The 24351-nt window shown below is 36.9% G+C and overlaps 1 protein-coding gene across 1 annotated transcript in view; it reads left to right on the top strand.

The window, feature by feature from the left end:
• The window catches only part of grm8b (glutamate receptor, metabotropic 8b), a 146870-nt gene that overhangs the window by 87982 nt on the left and 34537 nt on the right, over nt 1-24351 (top strand). The window contains exons 4-7 of the mRNA XM_028450538.1: nt 7802-7937; nt 9285-9439; nt 9525-9662; nt 20749-20949. Coding sequence (XP_028306339.1) covers nt 7802-7937; nt 9285-9439; nt 9525-9662; nt 20749-20949 — 630 coding nt within the window. The remainder of the gene's footprint in view (nt 1-7801; nt 7938-9284; nt 9440-9524; nt 9663-20748; nt 20950-24351) is intronic.

Below are 24351 nucleotides of genomic sequence, written 5' to 3'. Positions count from 1 at the left end.
CGTGCTCAAAATATTATTATCAACCTCTGTGTCAATCAACATTAAAATAATGTTTTTTGTCAAATTAAAATTTAGCAAAAATAACACATACTGTATTTATCCCACACCTTTTATATCCATTCAAGCAAATACAATTTAATATCTGAATTAATAGAATTAATAGAATGGTGGAAAATATCTCCAGGTTTCAGCATTTTCTGTATTTCAACACATTCTTCTCTTCCACCAACATTTCACGTTGCTCGTGTGGTCACTCTTTAGCCACGACCATGTGTGCGTCTGCAAATTGCAAATTTAAACTGGGAAGTCTTATCCTAATTGGATTGTAATATTAATTTGTTGCAAGTCTTAAATCAAGTGAAACAGGCACACAGCGCTCTCATTATTTGGGGTCTTAGTAAATCAAGGCCTTAATTTTAAAAGCTTCTGGAAAGATAATGGATAATGAAAAATGTCTTAAACCTCCAACTCATTTGAAGATAAGGAAAAGTCAGCAAAATTATTTTCTGAAACCCGACATACTGTATATTATTATTATCAATACACTGTTAAAGCTGGGGTACTCAAATTATTTTCTTTAATTAAAAAAAGATTCTTATTAGCATCATGTAGTATATTGTAAAAGTAATAATTTCTGAAAAAATGGTACGTCTGCGCGCTGTCTGTGCCTTATAATTAAGTATTTTAGTTAATAAAACCCTGGAAGACAAAATCTTGGTGTTAACTTCCTCCAATCACAGGATTTAGAGAGAGGAGGGGTGAGCAGAGCCCACGAAGGAGCCTCCTCATTGGCTGCCGCAATATATAGTGAAGCGCTTGCACGGTGCAAACTTGTGCACGTGCTTGGACTAACTTTGGACGTGCAAGTGGTCATTTTCCTTCTAGACAGGTAATCTAGTGTTTATGGTTCGAATTCAGCCACGCCCCTCTGTCATGGTTCAAGAATCAGGTCGTGCAACTTTAATATTGCAACAGAAAGGTCTATTTTTTTTAAACTCCTGAATGCAGGCACTGTCTTCTCTGTAATTTAAACAACTGTTTCCATCTGACTGTAACTGCCCCATTCACAAATATGTTTCTTTTACATGTTACCTACTATCACAGCAGTGAAAGAGCTTCACTTTGCACTCCAGTTGCCCGGTGCCTTCACTCTGGTTGAGTGAGTTTGTGTGTAAAGAGTGTGAAAGAGACTGACAAGGTGTTGTGGAGCAGGCAGAAAGCACCATCCAATGCCTCTCATTCATGACCTGTTTTTCCTTTTAGACGTTCAGAAAAGTTGCTGCGAGCTCAGATTAAACTGATCTGAGTGAGACAGGTCACGGCCCACTAACAAATGGTTCACGGGCCGTTACCGGTCCAGGGTACAGTGGTTCTACTTCCAAGATGTCTGATTGAGCTCTTACTGAGGACCACCTTTTCCACCTATCCCATCATTAAGGTCTATCTTACTGAACTACATCCCAGAATAATGAGGAAGTTTGATCCAGGTGAATGAAATAAGCGCAATCCTGAGCGTAATAGTGCCCCGCCTCTCCTTTAGTGAGAAATTGAGGATTATTACTGTAATATTGGTTTTAAAATGGTCAGAAGACAGTATAATTGTAGTTCTAAAGATATTTACACTGTTTTAATTATCTGTTGTTTCGTTTCTGTCCATCTCACATCCAGGCTCCCACGACGTGATTTCTCTCTGCTACAGCGGTTATTAAATTCGCTATATGCAAATGATCAAATTTTCAATTATGGCTCCAGTCGGACGCCTTCATGGTACTGAGTGAGGGTGGAAACAGTTCAGAACCCATTTATTTTCCCTGTGAGATGATGCAGATGAAGTGGAAACGAGGGTGTTGTTCTTTTTTAGTCATGGATGATGCAGTGGTGATAATGGCAGCAGAATCTCAAAAGTTTTATCTCCATCTTTCTCTCTCAATCACGATAAACCCAAAAAACTGCGTTTGAACCCTGTGACAATGATGTGATGTTAGATTGGATTTTACTGCACTGCAATGACAGCAGCTCCTAAAGTCAGATGAGCTTAACACCTACCGCATCGCCAGCGACACATACCTACAAATATAATGGTAATCACGTCCCCTCCTTCGTGGAAAGTCAGCAAATAAATTGATTTGGCTTGCAATTGATATAGATGACATAAAATGGCCGGTTTTTGCACATTTAGAAACATGGAAACATGTTTTTCATTGTAAATAGTTCTGTACATTCTAAATTGTATATATTTGTTGAAAAAAAGTTGTTTGCTTTCATTGTTTTCTTCTTACTAAATCTCAAATATTTATTTAGTTTTTGTGTTTTTCTTCATTTTATACTGATATTACACTGGTAGAACATGTCAGAAATTGTTAAAAAAAAAAAAAAAAGACAATTATTGGAAGTCTAAAGTGTTATGGAAAAAGGGCTAAAAGTACTTCCTCAAAGGACATTTACTGACCATTTTTTAGACAAAATAAGCAACAACAAAAAAAAAAACCCAGACGGAGATGTTAATATTACAGTTGTTAATTAAAGGGTTAATCTTTAAGAGACATTTATTGCGTTAAATACCGTTACTTTAAAAGTGACCCATTAGATATGTGTTCATCCATGTTTTTTGTTTGTTTGTTTTTTGCTTTCTGTGATATGATAATTTAATCAAATGTGTAGCAAAACTGCCCCAGTAGTAAAATAAGGTGACATTTAAAAAAAAAAAGTTTTTATTCTTTTTTTTTTTACCACAGTATTTGGTTATTGAGATTTTGGTTTTATTTTGACTGCACAGCTGTGGGGATCTGCTGTACCACATTCCTCATCAAGATTCAAATATCTCCTTCCCATGTCCCCTATCTTTCTCATATGTCCTGCAGTGATGCCATCTTATTCACTTGTTCATGCTGGGCCTTTTAATATACCTTTTGTAAAGTTTTCACAAAGTTAGTCAGATGAATGGGGTCCAGGGGTTTGGGACACCCGTACTTTCATAAAAACAAAAATTCACCCCCCTCACTTTGTACAGAGGCATTCATTGTTGAAAAGGTATTGGTCAAGTTCGATTGATTGAATGGTGATTGAGCCAATCACAGTCAGCCGTTTGACGAAGCCGCCGTTCCAAGAAGGTAAACAGTTAACGGTGATTAGTAAAGTGTAAGTAAAGTGACAAAAATTGAGTAACAGGTGGTAAATGAGCAAAATGTGGCAAACTACAGTGAAAAGGGGCAAACGTGAAACAAAATGGGAGGATAAGGAAACAAGTGTTATTTATTGGGAAAAAGTTAGCTTACTTGGATGAAAAGTGTCAAAAAGAGCTTTCAAAAACTGACAAAATGAAGAAAAAGGGACATTTATTGGCAAAAAGAGCTAAAATCTGAAAAAAACTAAAAAATGTAAAAAAAATTTGAAAAGGGAAAAAAGTGGGACAAAAGAAGTTGTAAAATGTCCAAAGAAAAAGAGGTTAAAAGGTTCCCCTTTTTGAGGTTTTCTGGGGGAATAATAATTAAGATTAAGACATAAAGAGCCACATGTTGAGGATCACTGACTTGATAACAGGTTTGTCATGGTTTTAGTAAATTGGGAGTTGACGGTTGCCCTACCCTTAGAACACCCTCACTTTTAAAATTTCTGTTCCAACCCCTTGGACACAGTATTGGCTCTTAAAGCAGTTTGTTTGTAGACAGCACTGCATCATTTTCTCGTGGCGTGTACTTTGCATTGAGGGCATTAACACCCAATAGCTCTGCCATCAAAGATAAATTGGGCACCTTGGGTCCTAGTAATGCAGCATAGCAAGCCAATTGTTCAACTTTTCATAAAAGCAACAAACTTGGTACACATGTCGACTAATGTATTCTAAACTATTCTGGATATGGTCCCCCTTGAGTCACCATTTTACTTTAACAACATGGGATATCTGTCTTTTTTTTTTAACTTGGTAGGTTTCTCAGAGGTGATAAATACTCATAGGGATGTGTTCACTAATATAAACAATACAAATGTCATTTGTGTTGTTTTATTATATTTCCAACCATTGTGTTGGGGAAAAATTGTCATTTTTGTTGTGGTACTGCTAGTGGTAGTGGTGGTAGTGCTTATGAAGGAGAAAGCCAGTAGACTGACTCGTAGTAGACACAAAGTGAGATATAGACCTAGTTTAGAATGTGCAAATGCAAAGTCGCATTGCCTATAAAAGCGTTGACTTCTTCATCCAAGTTGGAAAATAGCCACCAAAAGTGACGAAGGCAAAATCGTGAGGGCGTCTCTATCCAAAATTCTTCTGAATACACTATTCTATCTGTGTAACAATTTAGGTGCTTTTATGCAAATTTGAACAATTGATCTGAAATATTTGTCTATGCTGCTGCACTATCCAGAGGGTCCACATCAAGCATATGATGACAGGGGTTTTCCTGCTGCTTTGGGAACCTAGATTTGTAATTTCAGTTTCTTTCAAAAGACTTGAATGTCATTCAAGTTGTGTGCTTTTTGAATACAACCATAAGTGACTTGCTCAAACTTGTAAAGCAGCATAAAAGAAAGAAAAAGGCTTGTTTGGAAGAAATGACCTTACTGGGTGTTTGGTTTGTGTTTCTTCTGGCAGTGGAAGCAGAATGATTGAATGAACGAAGCCCTCACAGCCAAAGAAAATGCAGAGCCCCGGTGGTGAAATATCATTAGCAAGATGTTGATGATAATCGGACAGGATTCAGTCTCAGAGCGTTAATAATTCCCCTGACTTTTGTTTCATTGACATCAGAAAAAAAGTTTCATGGTCCCTTTGGCGACCAGCAGAATGAAAAAGATGAAAAACAAGAGAAAATGGCAAAGATGATTAAAACATTTCAGGGGAGATGTAATGAAGCAAACAGAGAAAATAATAGCTGAATCAAACAGTGCACATTCATTAGCGCGCTGATAGATTAGCAGCAGATGTGCTTGAGGTTGGAAAAGCAGATGTTTAAGCTGCTTAGCAAACGGAGACACACCTGCATAATCAACGTGGGTGTGCATGAGTGTGGATGGAGGTTTTGAAATGAAATTGATTTATATTTGATTATTTCACAGCTTTAGAGAGTATATAATTATTTTTTTTGAGGAGCGAGTGAGGCAGACATGGTTATAGGTGGCCAAAAATGGTCAAAATGTGGCAAGATAACAGTGAAAACTGACCAAAATGGTCCAAAAATAATCAAATGGTATTTGCTGGGCAAAAGTTAGCTTATTTAAATGAAAAGTGGCCAATTTTTTTTAAGAAAGGACAAAAATTGGATAAAAGTGTCAAAAAGAACTTGCAAAAATGGACATAAATTTGGAAAAAAGGGATATTTATTGACAAAAGGTAGCTAAAGTCTGAAAAAAGTGTCAGAGCTTTTCGAAAAGGGGCAAAAATGGGACAAAAGAAGTTGCAAAATGGGACAAAGGAAAAAGGTAAAAAGGGGTTAAAAAGTTTCCCTCTTTTAAGGTTTTCTGGGCTAATTTTGAAGACATATGTTGAATATCACTGACAATAACAGCTTCTACATGGTTTCCACTCTGCGCTGATAAAGTAGTGGGTTGGTCTGTACAGAAAATGCCACGACTGAATTTTTAGCCCAGTCCACAACGGCATCTTCGCTTTGTTGTGGAAAAATAATGTCTGATCAAATACAAACTAGTGGATGATAATATGTGTTTGAGGAGGATTGACCTTCTCAGCAACACACAACATTAGTGTTCTTGAAAATGTACAGAAAGCCCTTAGACTTCTTCTGATTCAGATTACTTTCTTTAACCCTGAGGGGCAATTCAGTTTCCGTTACATCCGGTCTGAGAAAACATGAAAAGACAATCACACATAACATGGAAGTACAGACGCAGGAGTACTGTGGGTCCAAAATATCTGCACTTGTGAACGGGTGTTTAGCTATAGCTATTAGAAATCTACAAAACAAGCCTTGAGTAAAAACAGGCTTTGAGTATACTGTGAAAAATAATAATTTTCTTTCATTTTGCAGATGAACAGGGTTTTTTAGAAAGCAGCTTTGCAGTGACTTCTACTGAATCGTCACCAGTTTGCGATCCAGATTGGATTTACCAAGAGATTTTCCCCTGAGAGACTCATCAGGCTTTAAACAGATGCCAAATTAAAAATGCTCTCAGAAGCAGAAAAATGAGCCATTAGCAGAAGATCATAGTTTTTTAAATTGGAGTCACTGTTTTACCTGGGTAATATGCTCCAACGTTAATGTAGGAATTCATGCTTTTTTCAGAGCATCCCACTTTATTGGTCTTTTTTTACCTACTTCATCCTGGTACACCTTAACTAACTCTAACACAGAAAGGCCACAGATCTGTTTCGTTTTGTTTAATAGAGAATATATACAAAATGTAAGTATACATCTTATTCCTACATTTTACAGACGTTGCCCTGCCCTGCTCCAACACATGTGAATCTAATGATGGTGTCATCATGCAGCTGTGCAGAAAGCCTTATAATGAGCTGCTGTGGTGGAACAGGATGGCATCTAAACTACATGAGAAACTGGCATGTGCTGAGATTTGTGCCACTAGAAACTGAATTTGAATAGTTGGTATTGAATTAGGAAGTAACAACGTAAACAACAGTTTTGAAACTGAATTAGTAGTTTGAAATTGCATTTTTTCCTCAACGGGCCGTAAAGGAATTTCTGTCGACGTAAACAGTTCCATGAATCAGTGATTAGCTGTGTTTCCATTACCCTTGGAAATGCGCAAAATAGCAGTAAAAACTGGTAATGGAAACACCTGAATTTCGAAAAAACACTCATATCGCTAAAAAAAAATGTACGCTTTCATGAGGAGGAATTTCCGACGTTTCGATAATGAGATGTGTCGCAAAAGCGCTATGAAAACACTTTTTCCGCAAATACCCGTCACAGAATGTGACGTACCTGGTCACGACTACTTCTGTCCTCAAAAATATATGTAAACAGAAGAGAAGACCAGAATATTTCTTAGCATTATAATTAAAAATGATTACTGCCACATTAGACGTCAAACAACAAAGAAATACGGAGTGTTGTAAGGAGGTCCTGAGCGTCCATCTTCCTGCAGTGAAATCTCGCTGGATGAGATTTCACGGGAGTTACGAGGCTCAAGCCCAAAACAACCTTGAATCGAAACACGTTCAAAGCGCAATTATACTTTGGTGACATTCAGAAACATTGCTTTTATTTTGCGAAAATCTGTAATGGAAACCCAGCTATTGATCGCTCAACCTCGCGGACTGGGAGTGGGTCTCGATGTAGTGAAATTAAATTGCAGGAAAAAATACATTCTCAAATTACTCATTCAATTTCAAGTTGTTACTTTCAAATTCAATGTCAACTATTCAAATTCAGTTTATAGTGGCACAAATCTCAGAATATAAACTAGAGGCATTAGGGGGCCTCGGTTTAATTTTGTTGTTCCCCCAAGGTAATTGCTAAAAATGCCCATCTCTGATGTAAACCATGCTGATCAAGTGATCTCCACAACTGTTTTAAGCAGTAGAACAGAAGATCTTCCCAACAAGAGACAGTTTGTTTGATCTCAGCTATGATTGTATCTGTGTTGAAGTGTTCCATTCTGAAATCATAAGCAAGTCAACTATGTATATTCAACCTCTTAATTTTGGGGACAAATAAAGTTTTCTGAATCTGTATCTTTGGACAAACTTGTCCAAAGTTGTGCTTTTAACAGCAACCCTTAAATGCAAATAGTGTGAGAGTCTCTCAGATGACTCAGCTACAGTATATATAGTGGAAAGCTTGTTTTCTTAAAATAACAAGCAAGCATTTCTGTCTGTGTCTTTCAGGTGGAGTGTGTATCGCTCAGTCTCCAAAGATTCCCCGTGAGCCGAGACCCGGAGAGTTCGACAAGATTGTTCTTCGTCTTCTGGAGACGCCAAACGCCAGAGCTGTGATTATGTTTGCTAATGAGGACGACATCCGGTGAGACTCTCAAAACAAACAGACCTAAATGTAGAGATGGCTAATGCTGTTGCCTTCCAGAAAACCCTGATTTAGATGTTTGTTATTGACACAGAATACCAAAAACTTCTCATCAAAGTCCTGTTACAAGAGGATGATTTAGAGAATGCATGAATTACTCAGGGATGGATAACATGTAGAATTTAGATAGAGATAACAACACGACACGTCATTATATTGTATATGTTTTCAAGATGGTTCGTTGCGTTTATAGCACAGCTCCAAAATCCATGTACCCTTTGTTCTTTGGTTATTCTAATTTAAAACCAAATCAAAATAACAAATAAACGCTGTTGTTATTTTGTTTTACTGACTTAAAACCAAAACAGAAATACAGAAAAATCAAAAACCAGAACAGCAGTGTTATTTTTTTGTTTTAAAATTTAAATATTAATGCTGAAATCTTGTTCTGCTTGTGAGATATTTGGAAATATTTTGGGCAAATTAGAGTGAGAGCTTTATTTAGCACATCACATTTTGTCAGAAATGTAAACTGGTGACTATCGACTGTGAGGCTGGTGTGAGAAACAGATTTTAGAACTTCTACCATTTGACACTTTTGCAGAAACAATTACACAGCTTTTTTGAGGGCAGTAAAAATATTTCTTTGCACGTTTTAATACCGCAAGACACTAACGGCAGCCGTCAACACATACGGAAGTTGATCACAAGAAACAAAGAACACCAGTAGTATCATTACACCACCTCTGGTTCCTTTCGTCACATAATATGTGCATGTTTTTCATAACATCAATTTTTTTGAATGTATTAATACATTTTCAAATCACCAGTACATCAGTAATGTGACTTATGCATCGCTCCTTTTTTTGTCCGGGAGTAAAAGTCCGGCCCCGTCTGTGGGTCCCCTCTGTGTGGTGATCTTAAAACATGAAGCTCTCGTCCTAATGTACTTATTAATATCCAAATAGCACACAAACAGAACAAGATTTAATGTTTAAACAGAAATACGCTGCTTGTCTGGTTTTTTATTTTTCTGTATTTCTGATTTGGTTTTAAGTCAGTAAAACAAAATAACCAAAATGTTTGTTATTTTGATTTGGTTTTAAAACGGAATAACCAAATAACAAATGGTACACGGATTCTCCGAGAATATTGAGGAGACACCAGGAAAACAGGTCCAGACAGAAGTGGAGAGGTAGAAAGGATCATTTAGACAGAGAGGAGCAGTTGGCCAAATGATTACCACACAGATACTTCAGTGAATAGTTCCATTAGAAATTAGACCCACAGAGGTGACAATTCCTATAATTGTAAACTTTTTGGCTCTTCCCTCCATCACCTGTAAAGGCGAGTCCTGGACGCAGCGAAACGCAACAACCTGACAGGGCACTTCCTGTGGGTGGGCTCTGACAGCTGGGGCTCCAAGATCTCGCCTGTTGTCCAGCAGGAGCGGGTAGCTGAGGGCGCGGTCACCATACTCCCCAAGAGGGCTTCTGTGGATGGTACCCTATGAAACACAAGCATGAGATGTACTTCTTAGGCCAAGTTTGCCATGATAATGATAATATCTTTTCCCTTTTTTACCAGCATTTGACCGCTACTTTAAGAGCCGCTCTTTGTCCAACAATCGTCGCAACGTGTGGTTCGCTGAGTTCTGGGAGGAGAACTTTGGCTGTAAGCTAGGGATGCATGGCAAACGACCTGGAAGCCCTAAAAAATGTACAGGTATGACACTGGATTTGTCATTCTCTTTAAGATCATTCCCAGAAGCAAGACTGTCTTGTTGGAAATGTTGATGGGTTCAAACAATGAACCTTTCCAACTTTTTAGATTCTCATTAAGAATGGGTTGCAATTTTCTCTTTTATTGGACAGTTTTTAGATGTAAAAATGTACAAACAAAACTAAACAAGGGGGACAGAAAAGTGTTTGCTCAAGGGAGACACAAGACCACAGCTTTCGTAGATATCAGTGGATTTTTAACGTCTCATTACCAGGAAATGAGAATTGAACCGGAGATACAAACAGTAGTCCAGACATGACGACAACATATGCGAATGTTGATTGGCTGAAATCTCCATAATGGCATTGCCCACGTAATAATGGATAATTCATGTGTTTGAGTCCAGACATTTCTAACACAAATTAGTAACAAAGTAACAAATTGTTATTCAGTCTTAGACCTGTCGTCGAAAGTGCATTCCTGTGATGGATTGAATATCTTTCTAACCGTGCAGGGGGTTTAATTCATTACTTTTCTAAAAAAAATCAAGTAAAAATATGCTTAAAAGCGGCTTAAGTAGTAATCATTTGTCATAGAAATTTGTGTGTTTGATCAAGTAGACGTTTTCTTTTCCTCCCTGGCTTTGCTAAGTTAAGATTGCCTCCTTTTAAATGATGAAGGGGAGCATTCAGGAGATGAAGCACACAAGATTGGAAGCAGGAGAACACCTAATAACTCCCTCAGCACACATACAGTATACTGACAGGACAGGATGAGAAGACACCAGGGTTGGAGTAAATTACATTTTTCAGTTACAATCATGTTTTTGTTCCGTTGTCAAACTTCAATTACTGTGTACAATTAATCACAATTACTGAGCCTGAAATAAATAACTCAATAAAAGTTAACCTTTTTCTTGTGTTAGCTTTCTGTTAGCATCTCTTATGCTAATGGAACTTAAATCAGCTGTAAAATACACTAAAAACAAATATCTGTCATCTAATTTCTTTCCTATCTATTGGTTACCTTGCTAGGCTTCCTAATCAATGAAAATATAGGTTTTAATATGTATAGTGTGGGTCTCTGAGCCTTTTTTGTGTCAGTATACCCCTGTATTTCAATTTCTTTTAAATAGCAAAATGTGGTAAAGTTTGATATGTAACATATTTTAATAAATGTTAACTACATATGTGTAGAACTGTACATAGAGCTGTAACATAGTTCCTCAGTTTTGTGTTACATTTTAATTTACAATTTGTATGGAATTTTCATGGCAATTATAATTACAAAGTAAATTATCTAAACTCAATACAATTTCATTACCATAACGACAGCAACATATTTTTAAGATTACAATTTGAATTATTATTACACCGTAATTGTAATGAACTATCAATTACGTGGTTACAATTATAATTGACCCCAACCCTGGAAAGCACAAAGTGGCCTCCTAAACCCACAGAAAGGCTGGGAACCCAAATCAGACATGAATTAACCATAAACTAGAGCAGTTACTATGCATTGTAAGACTGAAATTAACCCATGGCACCATTAAACTTACTGAACTTTCATATTTAAAATGTAAAGAAAACACACCATAACCCCGATTGTGACACAACCACAGGTTTTCTGCTTGTGCCTGCTTGTGGATTCAATGTCTCATACAATTTGTTCTTATTTCTATTTTAAATAAGAGAAGAACCATACAGTGAGATTGGATGAATGTCCACCGCTGTGTGATGGATTGAGTGGGGTTCTGCGAGGTTAGATCTGCTCTGGGCTGTTTCCTGGTGACCTTCTATATAAAGTTATTACAGTCATTTGAAATGCAGCACCTTCCCAGGCATTTTAGATTAATGTGGTTCTGTAGAGAGAGGGGAAATAAAAAATATTCAAACCTTCTAAATCAGCATTTGGTTTGTTTGTCACGTAGATAAAGTGAAGATTAATACTTCTTAGATCAGCGTCACACACGATTAAAGATGAGAGTCATTGCTACAACCTCAGCTGGGTGCAGCATACTCTTGCTATACTCCAACTTTAAATTAATCAAACAGATACACAACTCTTCTAACTTGTATTAAATTTGTTTATTATCGGCAAAATAATGTTCACGCTGATGTTAAAGTGTAATTGCGTCATCCTGGTTAACCAAGAAACCAGTCTGATTAAAAAACAGCAGCTTAGAGTTTAATTACATGCTTTAATTATATTTCCAGTATTCACACTTTAGAGTGCTGATAAATCCATTACACCCAATGTGAAGTATTCACTTATCTCTTAAGGTGAGAAGTGATTAGGGGTGCACAGGAAATGTAATGTAATTGTGTAGTATTGGCCACTTGGCCTCTTTTTTCTGTAAAAGTAATGTACACCCAAATATATCTCAATATAGTGTAGTGACATCACCTTCAAATGATGAGCCATGACCCAAATGGAGAAAAAAATCTCAAATATGGAGCAGTTTGTAGTTGAGATAATAAGAGTTTCACAGCAGGGCAAAAAAAATAAATAAATAAAAAGGTCAACACCCATTTTCCTAGAAAAACAAAACAAAAAAAAAACCCAAAAGAAGAGCCGTTATCTCTAAATTCCAGATAAATTCAACAAAAAGTTTATTTTAAAGACACTGTGTAACTTTTGGCCACACGGGGTGCTAGACCGGCAATTTTCACGCAAGCGCCCCTAGTGGCCACAAGCACCGCAGCACTGTCGTAAAAATCAACAGTCAGTGGGGCCAGCCTCCCTTCGTCTTTTGATTGTGTATGCTGACAGTAGTTGACCTGTTACTTCGGAATAAGGATTGGCTCTAGGCTGGGCTGCGGCTACAGTCTATGGGCTGGAGCAGCAGCCGCCACCAATTATCTGAACTCAATTACAATTTAATTACGATTACGACAGGAACAGATTTTTTAAATTACAGTTACAATTATAATTACGCCATAATTGTAATGAATTACCAATTACGCAATTATAATTATAATTGACCCCTACCATGACAAGAAGCATGGAATATGGTCAGCTGGATGATTTAACTGAATTCGGGAATGGCTACTGTCACTTTTTTTATATGTATTAATGGAAAAAAAAAGTCACTTTCCTCAATCATTTTCTACCAATAAAACAAAGCCAAAGACAGGAAAGTTCAATCTGGAAACCTTGTTACGATTGATTTTACTTTTCCATCAAAGTTCTTGTCATTGATAGGCACATTGGCTCTGAGGAATAGTACGTGCGGTGAGAAAGAAAAATGTGAAATGGATCTAAAATGAAAGAGTTGACAGGCCCCTGCGGAATGCTGTATGACGACTGATTGTTCTCCTCTCCAGTCATGTCCATTGCTGTGCTGAGTCTCTACCTGCTGACTACAGACAGCATGTAATCCTGCCTGATGCAGGTATACCTTTCTCTGTCAAAGCACAGGCCACTGCAGGGCCAAATCCTTTACAAACATGTCCGACACACCAAACAAGATTTGCCAAAGGTGTAAATATGGGTGAGCGGCTCTGCCGGCAGTCCAACTGCAGACATAAAACAAACAGCAGAAGAACAACGTCAGCACTGGAAGAGAAGCTGCTGCTTCTGTGATAAGAGCGTGAAGAAGTGGTGACTTGCAGCTTGGATCAGGACACACTACAGCTCACATGGTTTGATGTTTGCAGCAGAGTCATCACGTTAACCAAACAGATGAGTGAGCATGTGTGTGATGTGTCCATTGTACAGCAACAGACCATAACAAAGAATATATAATGTGTTTTGTTTTAGAAACTTAAAGATCCAATACACACACTTGTTATTGTTTTCAGCCAAAAAACTGCACATTACTGTAAAACACATGGCTATTTAAGTGGCTATTGTGATTGTGAGTCTGACAAGCGCTGCATCAGGGTGCATGTTTATCACAGCAGCAGTAAATCACTTACAGTCGCTTTCTTCTCCTTCTCATCACTTCTGACCACAGGAATAGTCCATTTAAGACGATAGTCCATTGTTTTGTCGGACCGCTGCTTCACATTGGGTCACAAACACGACGGGTCATTTTTTAACTGTAATATCAACCTGCCTTCACCATGTTTGTTTTACCTCTGAGGTTGTTTGAAAGGGAGGAGCTCACATTTGTTTATGGTTAGGAGGAGCCAGGATTGTCAGGAGGAGGAGTTTCCCCCTTATGAGTCACAAGGGGGCACAAATCTAACTCACCTGTTTGGGGCTGACTTTTTACAAAATGTGGCATAGCAAGGGAGGGAGGAAACAGAACTTTTTCAACTTAAGCTAAAGGAATTTTATATCACTGTAGCAAAACCATTATAAAGTGATTTTTCATAATGCTCTCTTTGAAACACCTAGAAGTAAAATACATATAATTTTCAAAGATTTATTCTATCCTGTACCAAATGGTCCGGTCCATGGACTGTCTGTATGGGGCACCGATTGTAAAGTTGTGCATGCTAAAATAAACAGCAACTTTTTGAAACATTTAGCAACAAACCACATTTTAAAAATGTATGTGATATGTTTTTAAAATATAAATATCACAAATGTTGCTGTAAATTTGGTCAAAAGTAACATAAAAATATCACATATGTTTTTTAAATGTGGTTTGTTGCCGAATGTGGTGAAAAGTTGCTGTTTATTTTTTTAGCTTTACAACTTTACAATTGGTGCCCCATATGTCTGTGGACATTTGATAGATTTAGTTGACAACAGACATTATTGTCCAAAAGAGTCTGCATTTGGACTTTATTAAAAGGAAGACAATCAAAAGTTTTATTTTTTTTGTAAATCAAACCAACAGAATTGAATAATCTACTCTATTTTGTTCACATATTCATAGATCTGATTGTGAAAAAGTCTGCGCATCACTAGCCGTGATAGCCGTGTCATTACATGGCAAAAGCTATTAGCTTGTGCGCTAATTTTTTTTTTTATTATTATTATCTAATGTATAGCAGGGACAAAAACAATAAACTCAGAGAAAGTAGTGATGTTTTGCACAATATTATAGCTCAGAAGCAAGAATAACAAAGTTTGTTATTAAAAAAAAAAAGACTAAAGGGCATGTCACACAGAGGCGAATGCACCTAATTTCAAACATAAAACACGATAAGGGCGCTTAAAAAATACAATTCACAGTGAGGCACGACTATATGGGAATTTGTATTCATATAATTCATTATACAGTTGGTGCAAATGGCAACTATCTTCCATATCAGCCTGAATATCATATCGGAGAAGTGGATATGATATGATATGCAGTTTGTGCATACTGCAGGTATTTGTCTTCATCATTTATTAAAGACTGGGTCAGGTTTGTATAAAACACTTCCTGTGTTGAAACAGGATAGTGTTTGGCACCATCTCCATTTGTTCCTTGTCAGCTCAGGAGTAATTCTTTTAGTGTTCTAATCACCTTTAAGGAACAAAGGCAAATCACTGGAGTCAGACCATCAGAAGCCAGCAAGTCCATAAGCTAAGCCTCTGGTGCCAGTCAGTCCCCTATGAAGAGCAAAAGCTACCAAATGTATATGGAGCGGAGATTGTAAAGTTGTGCACGCTAAAATAAACAGCAATATTTGAGAAATTTGTGATATTTCTTTTCTCTGAAGAACATAATGTCAATGTTAAATCTAAATGTTCAATATGAAATCTAAATATACTGTACATGTTAAACATAAATGTTAAATTGAAATGTTAAATATAAATATAAATGTTTATTAATATATTGATATTTATTTTTCTCATAAAAAGATAATGTCAGTGTTAAATCTAAATGTTTGTTTGCGTCAATGAGCTTTTCTCTTGGTACTTCTGCTGAATTTGCATATTAGCTAAATATTTAGTTTCACCCGTGATGTTTAGATTTAACATTTACCATTTAGATTTAACATTTAGATCTAGATTTATCATTCAGATTCAACATTTACCGTTTGGATTTAACATTTACCATTTAGATTTAGATTTAACATTCAGATTTAAGATTTACCCATTTAGATTTAACATTTAGATCTCAATTTAGATTTAACATTTAGATTTAGATTTAACATTTAGATTTAGATTTAACATTTAGATTTAGATTTAACATTTAGATTTAGATTTAACATTTAGATTTAGATTTAACATTTAGATTTTACGTTGTTATATTTTTACGATTAAAGTAAATATCTCAAATTTCACAAATATTGCTGTAAAACTGGTCAAAAGTAACATTGCACAAATTCACAAAGTTTTTTAAACATGGTTTGTTGCTGAATGGGGAGAAAAGTTGCTGTGTATTTTTAGCTTTACAACTTTAAAATTGGCACCCCATATGTCTGTGGCCATTTGACAGATCTAGTTGGGGACCACAGATCTAGACAGTGTAAATAATAAGGAGGCACCTGTGGGCCTAAATAATCTTTTTCTTCTTTACAACCTCAGACTCTGTGACAGCAAGCTACAAGTAGTTAGTCGCAGCCACCTTTTTATTTGTCACAACAGATGTTGCCTTTCGACTCCAATAAAAGAAAGACCATCAAAAGTTTTATATTTTGTGTAAATTAAACCAACGCAATGTTGAATAATCTACTCTATTCTGTTCACATATTCATAAATCTGATTGTGAAAAACTCTGCGCATCACTAGCCGTGAACCTCACCGCACAACTCTTTTTTCTCTTCATTACTGATTTAGTTTTAAATCATTTGCACTTGAAAGTGAACCTTTGAAATGTTACATCACATTGCAAAAGCTATTAGCTTGTGCGCTAATTTTTTTTAAATTATTATTATCTAATGTATAGCAGGGACAAAAACAATAAACTCAGAGAAAGTAGTGATGTTTTGCACAATATTATAGCTCAGAAGCAAGAATAACAGTTTGTTATAAATAAAAAAAAAGACTAAAGGGCATGTCACACAGAGGCGAATGCAACTCATTTCAAACATAAAACACGATAAGGGTGCTTAAAAAATACAATTCACAGTGAGGCACGACTATATGGGAATTTGTATTCATATAATTCATTATACAGTTGGTGCAAATGGCAACTATCTTCCATATCAGCCTGAATATCATATCGGAGAAGTGGATATGATATGATATGCAGTTTGTGCATACTGCAGGTATTTGTCTTCATCATTTATTAAAGACTGGGTCAGGTTTGTATAAAACACTTCCTGTGTTGAAACAGGATAGTGTTTGGCACCATCTCCATTTGTTCCTTGTCAGCTCAGGAGTAATTCTTTTAGTGTTCTAATCACCTTTAAGGAACAAAGGCAAATCACTGGAGTCAGACCATCAGAAGCCAGCAAGTCCATAAGCTAAGCCTCTGGTGCCAGTCAGTCCCCTATGAAGAGTAAAAGCTACCAAATGTATATGGAGCGGAGATTGTAAAGTTATGCACGCTAAAATAAACAGCAACTTTTTGCAACTTTTAGCAACAAGCCACGTTTAAAAAACGTATGTGAATTTTTTAATGTTACTTTTGATGAGATCTACAGCAATATTTGCGAAATTTGTGATATTTCTTTTCTCGTAAAAACATAATGTCAATGTTATTAAATATTAAATATAAATGTTAAGTCTAAATTTAAATGTTAAATCTAAATGTTAAATCTAACTGTCAAGGGTGAAACATAATATTTAGCTAATATGCAATCACCCACAGTACCAACATTAAAGCTCATTCTGGTGTATTTGCATATTTGCTTAAAACTTAGTTTCACCCGTGACATTTCGATTTAACATTTTGATTTTGATTTAACATTTTTATTTAACATTGACATTATATGGTGGTTTGTTGCTAAATGTTGCAAAAAGTTGCTGTTTATTTTAGCAGGTGCAACTTAACAATCGGCGCCCCATAAATATAAGATCTTGCTTCAGTACAAGTAATGATTGTGTTGTTATTGAGCAGCAAACTTTGCACTTTTCACTTTTATTTGACTTGTCTGCATCAGGTGAAAACCGTCACCATTGTCTGTTCACGTGTGCAACTCTCCTTCCTTTGAAGGTCGAGATACAAGCCGCTCTGGTCCCTGGGTGGTTCTCTGTAGCCTTCAGCCAATAGATTCCCTGTCAGCCTCTCATTGATTGTGATCTATAATTAGCGTTGTGTGTTTGTTTGTGTGCGAGAGGCAGCCGTCTCTGTTCTGCTGTTTGGATAACAGGGACATGCAGGTTGTTTCCTGATTCAGGTGTTGGGTTACGACATAAATATCTAGACTGAGTCCTTGTTATAAGTTACGCCTTCAACTTTTGATCGATAAAAACGATCAGTTTGTCAAGACTGAAGTTAAGAGTTCTTCTAAATCAAGGATGTCAAACTATCTTTAGGTCACATGGTTCTATTTATTTCTTAAGTACTTTTTTTTTTGTTCACAGTTTACCTTTAAAAATAAATTACCTTTCTATTTGAAATGCACTTAGTATCCCTTATATCCTAATAAGGGGGCGGGGAAAGGAAATTCAGGCTTGCCATTGGCTTTCTAAATTATTAGAACCAATAAAGGCCCTGGATTGAATTATAACTCCTCTTACTTTATTTGTATTAGGTTTGCTAGCACTACTAGTGAATTTTTTGGCTTTTTTAGTACTACTGGTAGACTACTTGTACTCCTCGTGAGATATTTTGTGTATTAGTTGTAGTAGTAAACAAAAGCATGTTTTACTTAGTGTTTTTGTGCACAACTTTGTGTAACTACTTTTACTAGTAGTCTTAAAATACATTACAATTGAAAAATAGTAATTTTCAAAACTCAACGATATTTTGCAGTTGTCTATACAACTACACAAGTAAAGGTAAATACAGAAAATACATAACATTCACAAGTTAAAAGCTTGGGAGAAGGAGTGTGGAAGCAACAGTGGTCTATCGCTTTGATGTCCGTGCATCATTCCTGGGTGGAGTCCGAAATCTGCCCACTGGAGACCCAGGTAGTCTGTGTTCAACCAGGGGTAACCTGTGTGGAAACAAGAGGACTGCCCTTGCTTTGATGCTGCTGCTGAGCTGCTCTCATCGGTTGCTCGGATCGGGCCGAAAGTGGCATCAGCGGAAAGCCCTGGTCTTCTCCTCGAGTCCGAATATGTGTAATATGAATAATATAAACACTATTAAAACAGTAAAGATCTCTGGACTAAAATTACAGGTCGCGCATGCACAGTTCCAGAGTGTGAAAAGGCTTATAGCATGTAGATGTGGGCCTGAGTTGCTTCTGTTTTCAATCAAATTTTTAGTATAGCAAAACTTTTCACGTGCATCCAGTCTGTGCACAAATCACTGACCTTAAATTATCTTTCACCATCAATTCCCAAAACAAACACCCCTCATGTAGCTGAGTAAGGTCATGCTATAATCTTGTTCTGTAAACTACAATATGCAGCAAGGAGAGATCATCTGCACGCCACCACACATACTCTACATCTGTCTCAGCAGTTTGACAACCTCTGCTTTCTACCGATCCTTTTTCCTCCGCAATGTACCACGTAATCAGTCTTTACCACTGCGACAAATTTCTCCCTTTGGACGAATCCCCCGCTGTTGGCCGGCTATTAAAATCTAATTTGGATTTCATTTCTGAGCTACTATTAATTTAGGGAAATGTTTCTGTTAATGGAGGACTCGGTCTGGCTGTGTGCTTCTACCTTTTCTCTTTCAGCTTCATGAACAGAGGAATAATGACCTAAGCTGTAAGCGTGGACATGGTATTGACATTCATCATGTGGTTTGAAAAACTTCAAAATGTTGTTTTCTTTTCTTGGTTTATCCTTGTTTTCAAGTCTGACTGTTGGAAAAGTGGTGATATTCAGATTTTTGGTCATAAATAATTGTATATTGGGTTGTTGATTTATTGTTTTTTTTGTTTTAACTTCTATTGTTCAGTAGTTTGTGGTATGGCCTCAGAGATAAGTCAGCAAAACACTCCATTCAAAGAGGCTAGTAACATATAAAGAAGAACGGCACAACAAATATAGGCTTTTAAGTTTATATATACAGTTTATGTAACTGTATTTTTAGTTATTTATTACTTCCACCAAGAAGGTATTTTCATCTGTGTTTATCTATTTGTTTGTTTGTGTTATTAAAGCGTCATTACATTTTAGAGGGGACCCCAATATACTGATTCTCGGTCAGTTTCAGAAATAAAAACATCCATTTCACTCATAATTGGCAAAATTTAAAAAATGTGTATCTCGGTTCGTTATTGAGCATTCCTTATAAGATTTGACTCTGGTTGGTTGCTCTTATTATCCCACCAAATTTCATTTGGGTCGGATCCGAACTGCACATTTAGTCATGACTTTTGAAAAAAAAAAAAAAAAGTCATGACTTTTGGCCCCATCTGAAAAATTTAGGCCTACTTTATTGTTATGAGGATATACATTTTTTACAAGCCTTTAAACTGTAAATGACCGTGGTACCACGATCAGGATCATTGATCCAGATAACTGGCAATATTTGGTAAAGAGGATATTTAGCTCTTGATGGAGACTTGTGCTCTCTGGGTTCTCTTAATTCCTGACTGTCTTTATTGATGTCACTATGTAATAATCATTGTTTAATTTCTCCTCCTGGGATTATTTAAGTTGATTTGTAAATAAAATTGATTTGGACTGTCTCATCTCTGCCTTCTAACCTTAGCCTGCCTCACCGACACCTTACTCCTCACGAAAAAACCCAAGAATAGGATGACCAAGCACTTATACACCCAAACTAAAGTAACAAAAAAACATCCTCAACACGGAAAACGGAATCGTCAAGGGAACAATATACAACCTGAGGAAAAACTAGCTAGGTTATAGAAATGAGAAGACTGAACAGAACCAACCTTTTCTGTTGCAGCTGGGAACAGATATAGAAAGATAGTGGGCGGAAGGGGCTGCACATAACAGCTTGGGAACAAATGGATAAGGGAGTGAGCAAATCTGTGATGTTCATTGGTTTTGTATCACAATCAGAACCAATCCGAACCCCTTGATTACTAAACAAAGATGTTAAGCAGTAGAACGGATCAATGTTTAGCACGTTAGCAAGAAGAGTCTGTGTTTGATTCCTGGATCTCAGTTTTCCATTGGCTGAAAAAAAGTGAGGCATCATTGATTTGTCTTCCAGGTTTGGAGAAAGTTGGCCGTGACTCCACTTATGAGCAAGAGGGGAAGGTGCAGTTTGTCATGGACGCCGTGTACGCCATGGCTCACGCTCTGCACCACATGCACCGTGAACTCTGTGCCGGATACCCTGGTCTTTGTCCGCGCATGGCCAGCATTGATGGTAAAGAGCTGCTCGCACACATTCGAGCTGTCAACTTTAACGGTAAGACATACTTGTCTTCATGTAGTGTACGTGTGCTGAGCTTTTTCAGGGTGCCTTTGCTACTTGTGAGGAATGGGGACTGGGACAAAAATTCAGCTCTGGCATTTTCTATCCAGACCAGCCCACTACATTATCAAAGGACACCACATTTTGCCCCTTTCCAAAAAGTTCTGACACTTTTTTCAGATTTTAGCTTTTTTTTGCCAATAAATTCTATTTTTGCAAGTTCATTTTGACAATATTATCAAATGTTTGTCCTTTCTTGAATTTTTTTGGCAACTTTTCACCCAAATATGCTTTTGCCCAACAAACACCTCTTGTTTCTGTCATGGTTAGTTGTGGGTATGGACCCAAATGCAGGGAAAGATGGAGGCAGGATGCAGGAATAGCGTTCTTGGAAAAAGTCCATGTTTATTAACCCAAACAAAAGTAACTTAAATCCAACGTGGAAGGAGGTACAGGGAACAAAACGCAGCAGGACACGAGGAGGAGAGACAACATACAAACACACAAACAATGATCCAGCAGTCATACTGTGTCCAAACACTCAGCTAAATAGTGGAGGAGGCCTGATTGGGAATGGGCCACACCTGGGTGCAAACATGAGGGAGCTACTCAATCACCCACCAAGCACACAGACATCACTGGGAGGTGGAGCCACAAACAGGAACACCTGAAACACAGACAAGACTCAGAATAAACAAAGAAACAGAATAACTAAACAAAACAGAACATGACAGTTTCCTTTTTTCCCTACATGTTGCCTCTTTTTGTTGTGGCAGTTTTGAATGAACTGAGATGGAGTCAAGTTGAAGGGTTAAAGGTGAAATGCGGACACAGGGTTTATTTGGTCAAAGGGGGGCAGACCGGCCGGGGGGTTCAGAGGTTTCAGTGTGAGTGTTCCTTGAATCTGTAGCTGTTCTGTGCTCTCAGGGTTTTGTATGCTGCTGATAGCACTACACATAACAACGACAGAGCCTCTGAGAAAGGTCTCGGTAAATGTTATCAGTACGATAGTATCTGGCCGGCTTAGAGCAGTTTGACCAAAACTGACCGGGAGAGATTCTATATTCACATATCACACATTTTGCCCTTTTTCACTATTGTTTGCCACATTTTGCCCATTTAAGCTATCCTTTGTCATTACATGCCACCTGGTTCATCTTTATTTGCCCATTTTTTGGCCACTCTTGACTGTTTTTGGCACATTTTACACTTTTTTCTTGCCACTTTGCTGCCACTTTTGGACCACTTTTGGCCACCTGTTACCATATCTGCCTCCACTCGTTCTTAAAAAAAATTTAAAAAAATGTAGCGCACCGGACCAGCCCACTTCGGGTCGCCGGCAGATGGCCAGTCCACCACTGGGTCCATAACTTAGTTTGAGGTGACACACATGTTTAACCATTGTGTTGGCTGCACTGCATAAGACCAAGATAAACCTTCATGGAAGTATACAGTAACATCTGGAAAGCATTATTATTATTTTTTTTTTATCTCCAGCTGCACAAACTTAACACATCCTCATTAACTCATCATTCATTGACCTCCATTAGTCTTTGCGTCAGTCTTTTTTCTACCTGCCATCATAATTACAGACCCACGCCTGCTAATCACATACTTTACTAGATAAATGGCTTTGTCAGCACTAAGTTTAAATGCTGACTCTGGGATTTATGCACTCATTATCAAAACTAAATATTGTGTCAGCCTTTTATTCTTTCTGTTTCCAGTTTCACCCGTTATCCATTCAGTGGAAGCCGTTGGTCTGCAGCAGGTTTCACTTAGCTTTTATAATCTGTATTTTAGTACATGGCACCAATTCGTCAATATATTGAAATGCATACAAAGATCAACACTTTCACTAGCCCATCCTTCTGGTTGAATCTATACGTATGTTAGTGTCAGAGAAGCTCAAAATGAGGAGCTTGATTTCACTCCTTTTACTTCTGAACGTTACCAAGGCTTTTTTTTCCATTTCAAACCCAGTAACTAGATTTACCTTGACAGAGATATTTTTCTGATTTCACAAAAGCCTAAAGCTGAATAAGAAGATTTATGCTATAAAACAAAGGTCAAAGTGTTGGTTGCAGGAGGGGAAACATGAAGAGAAATATTTTAGAAGAAAATAAGTTCACAGTTTTCTGAAATCATATGAATTTAACCCTTTATTACTCTCGCTATCTCTTTCTGTCTCTCTTTTTCCACACGTTCTGTGTTATGCCTCTCCTTCTTGTTCATGATCATTTCAAAAGTATGCCACTTGTATAATCGACACCTAGAATCCTGCCTAGTTGTGACTCCCAGCTTATTTTTCATTGTTCATTATAGTCAATCTTCTTTCTTTCCTCCCTCTTTGTCCCTTTGTATTCCTGCTCTGCTTAGCCGTATCGTATGATCTCGTCTCTTGCTTTTGGATTGGTAGCCTTGGTTTGTGTCGGAGGTTGTGTGTTGTCAGGGAGGTTAAAGGGGAGAAGATGGAGGCAGTGCACACACTGATAAGACGTGTAGTGTTGAAACCAGGGTTGGGGTCAATTAAAGTTTTCAATTACAATTGCGTTTTCAATTATCCATGTTCAATTTCAATTTGATAATGATTACAATAACCGGCATTTTTTCCAATTAAAAATGAATTAGAAATCACAGTTTTCCCCTGAAAGTCAATTACAATTACGTTCTCAATTACTAAAGTTCAATCACAGTTTTATTAACTTTTATTCATATGTTGTATGCAGTTTTTTATGTGTACAATGTTTTAGAATCTTTACATTTATATTTTATATAATTGCAAAATGATGCTGCGAAACATATGGGTGATAATGTAACTGCAGTAGGATAAACTCATAAATGTAAATGCCAGTGACATTTTTACTATGAGCAGATTGCGCAAATAATTCATAGTTGTTTTTTTTTTCTTGTCGTTTGTTTTTTTCTTTTTTACGTTGTACTATTGTGAATTCCAAATGTTATATTAATTTTGGGGTAGGCACTCATAAGCTTTTTGCTTCAGCCCACTCCTTTTGAGCAGAATGTATACTGCTCAAATAAACAGATAAATAAAATTAAAATAAATAAACAAATTTGGGGAAAGAGTTGGAATTTAGCAAGAGCTACAAACTATTGTACAAAACTCCTAACTCTAACCCCTTCTTCTAACCCATACCCCCTGTATGCGAGTGAAAATTCACTGACAGGTAGTGGGAAAACTTAATATGAACTACTTACTGTATGTGTAAGCCATAAAACTGCTTTGTGTTTAATTAAATTGTAATTGATTTTTTTGTTTTTTCTCTGTGATTTTCCATGATAATTACAATTACCAAGTGAATTATCTTTACTCAATTACAATTCAATTACTACAGTGACAGATTTTTAAAATTACAATTACCAGTATAATTATGC

This window comes from Gouania willdenowi, chromosome 6, assembly GCF_900634775.1.
Source record: "Gouania willdenowi chromosome 6, fGouWil2.1, whole genome shotgun sequence".
Lineage (NCBI taxonomy): Eukaryota > Metazoa > Chordata > Actinopteri > Blenniiformes > Gobiesocidae > Gouania > Gouania willdenowi.
This window is presented reverse-complemented; position numbering and strand designations above follow the sequence as displayed.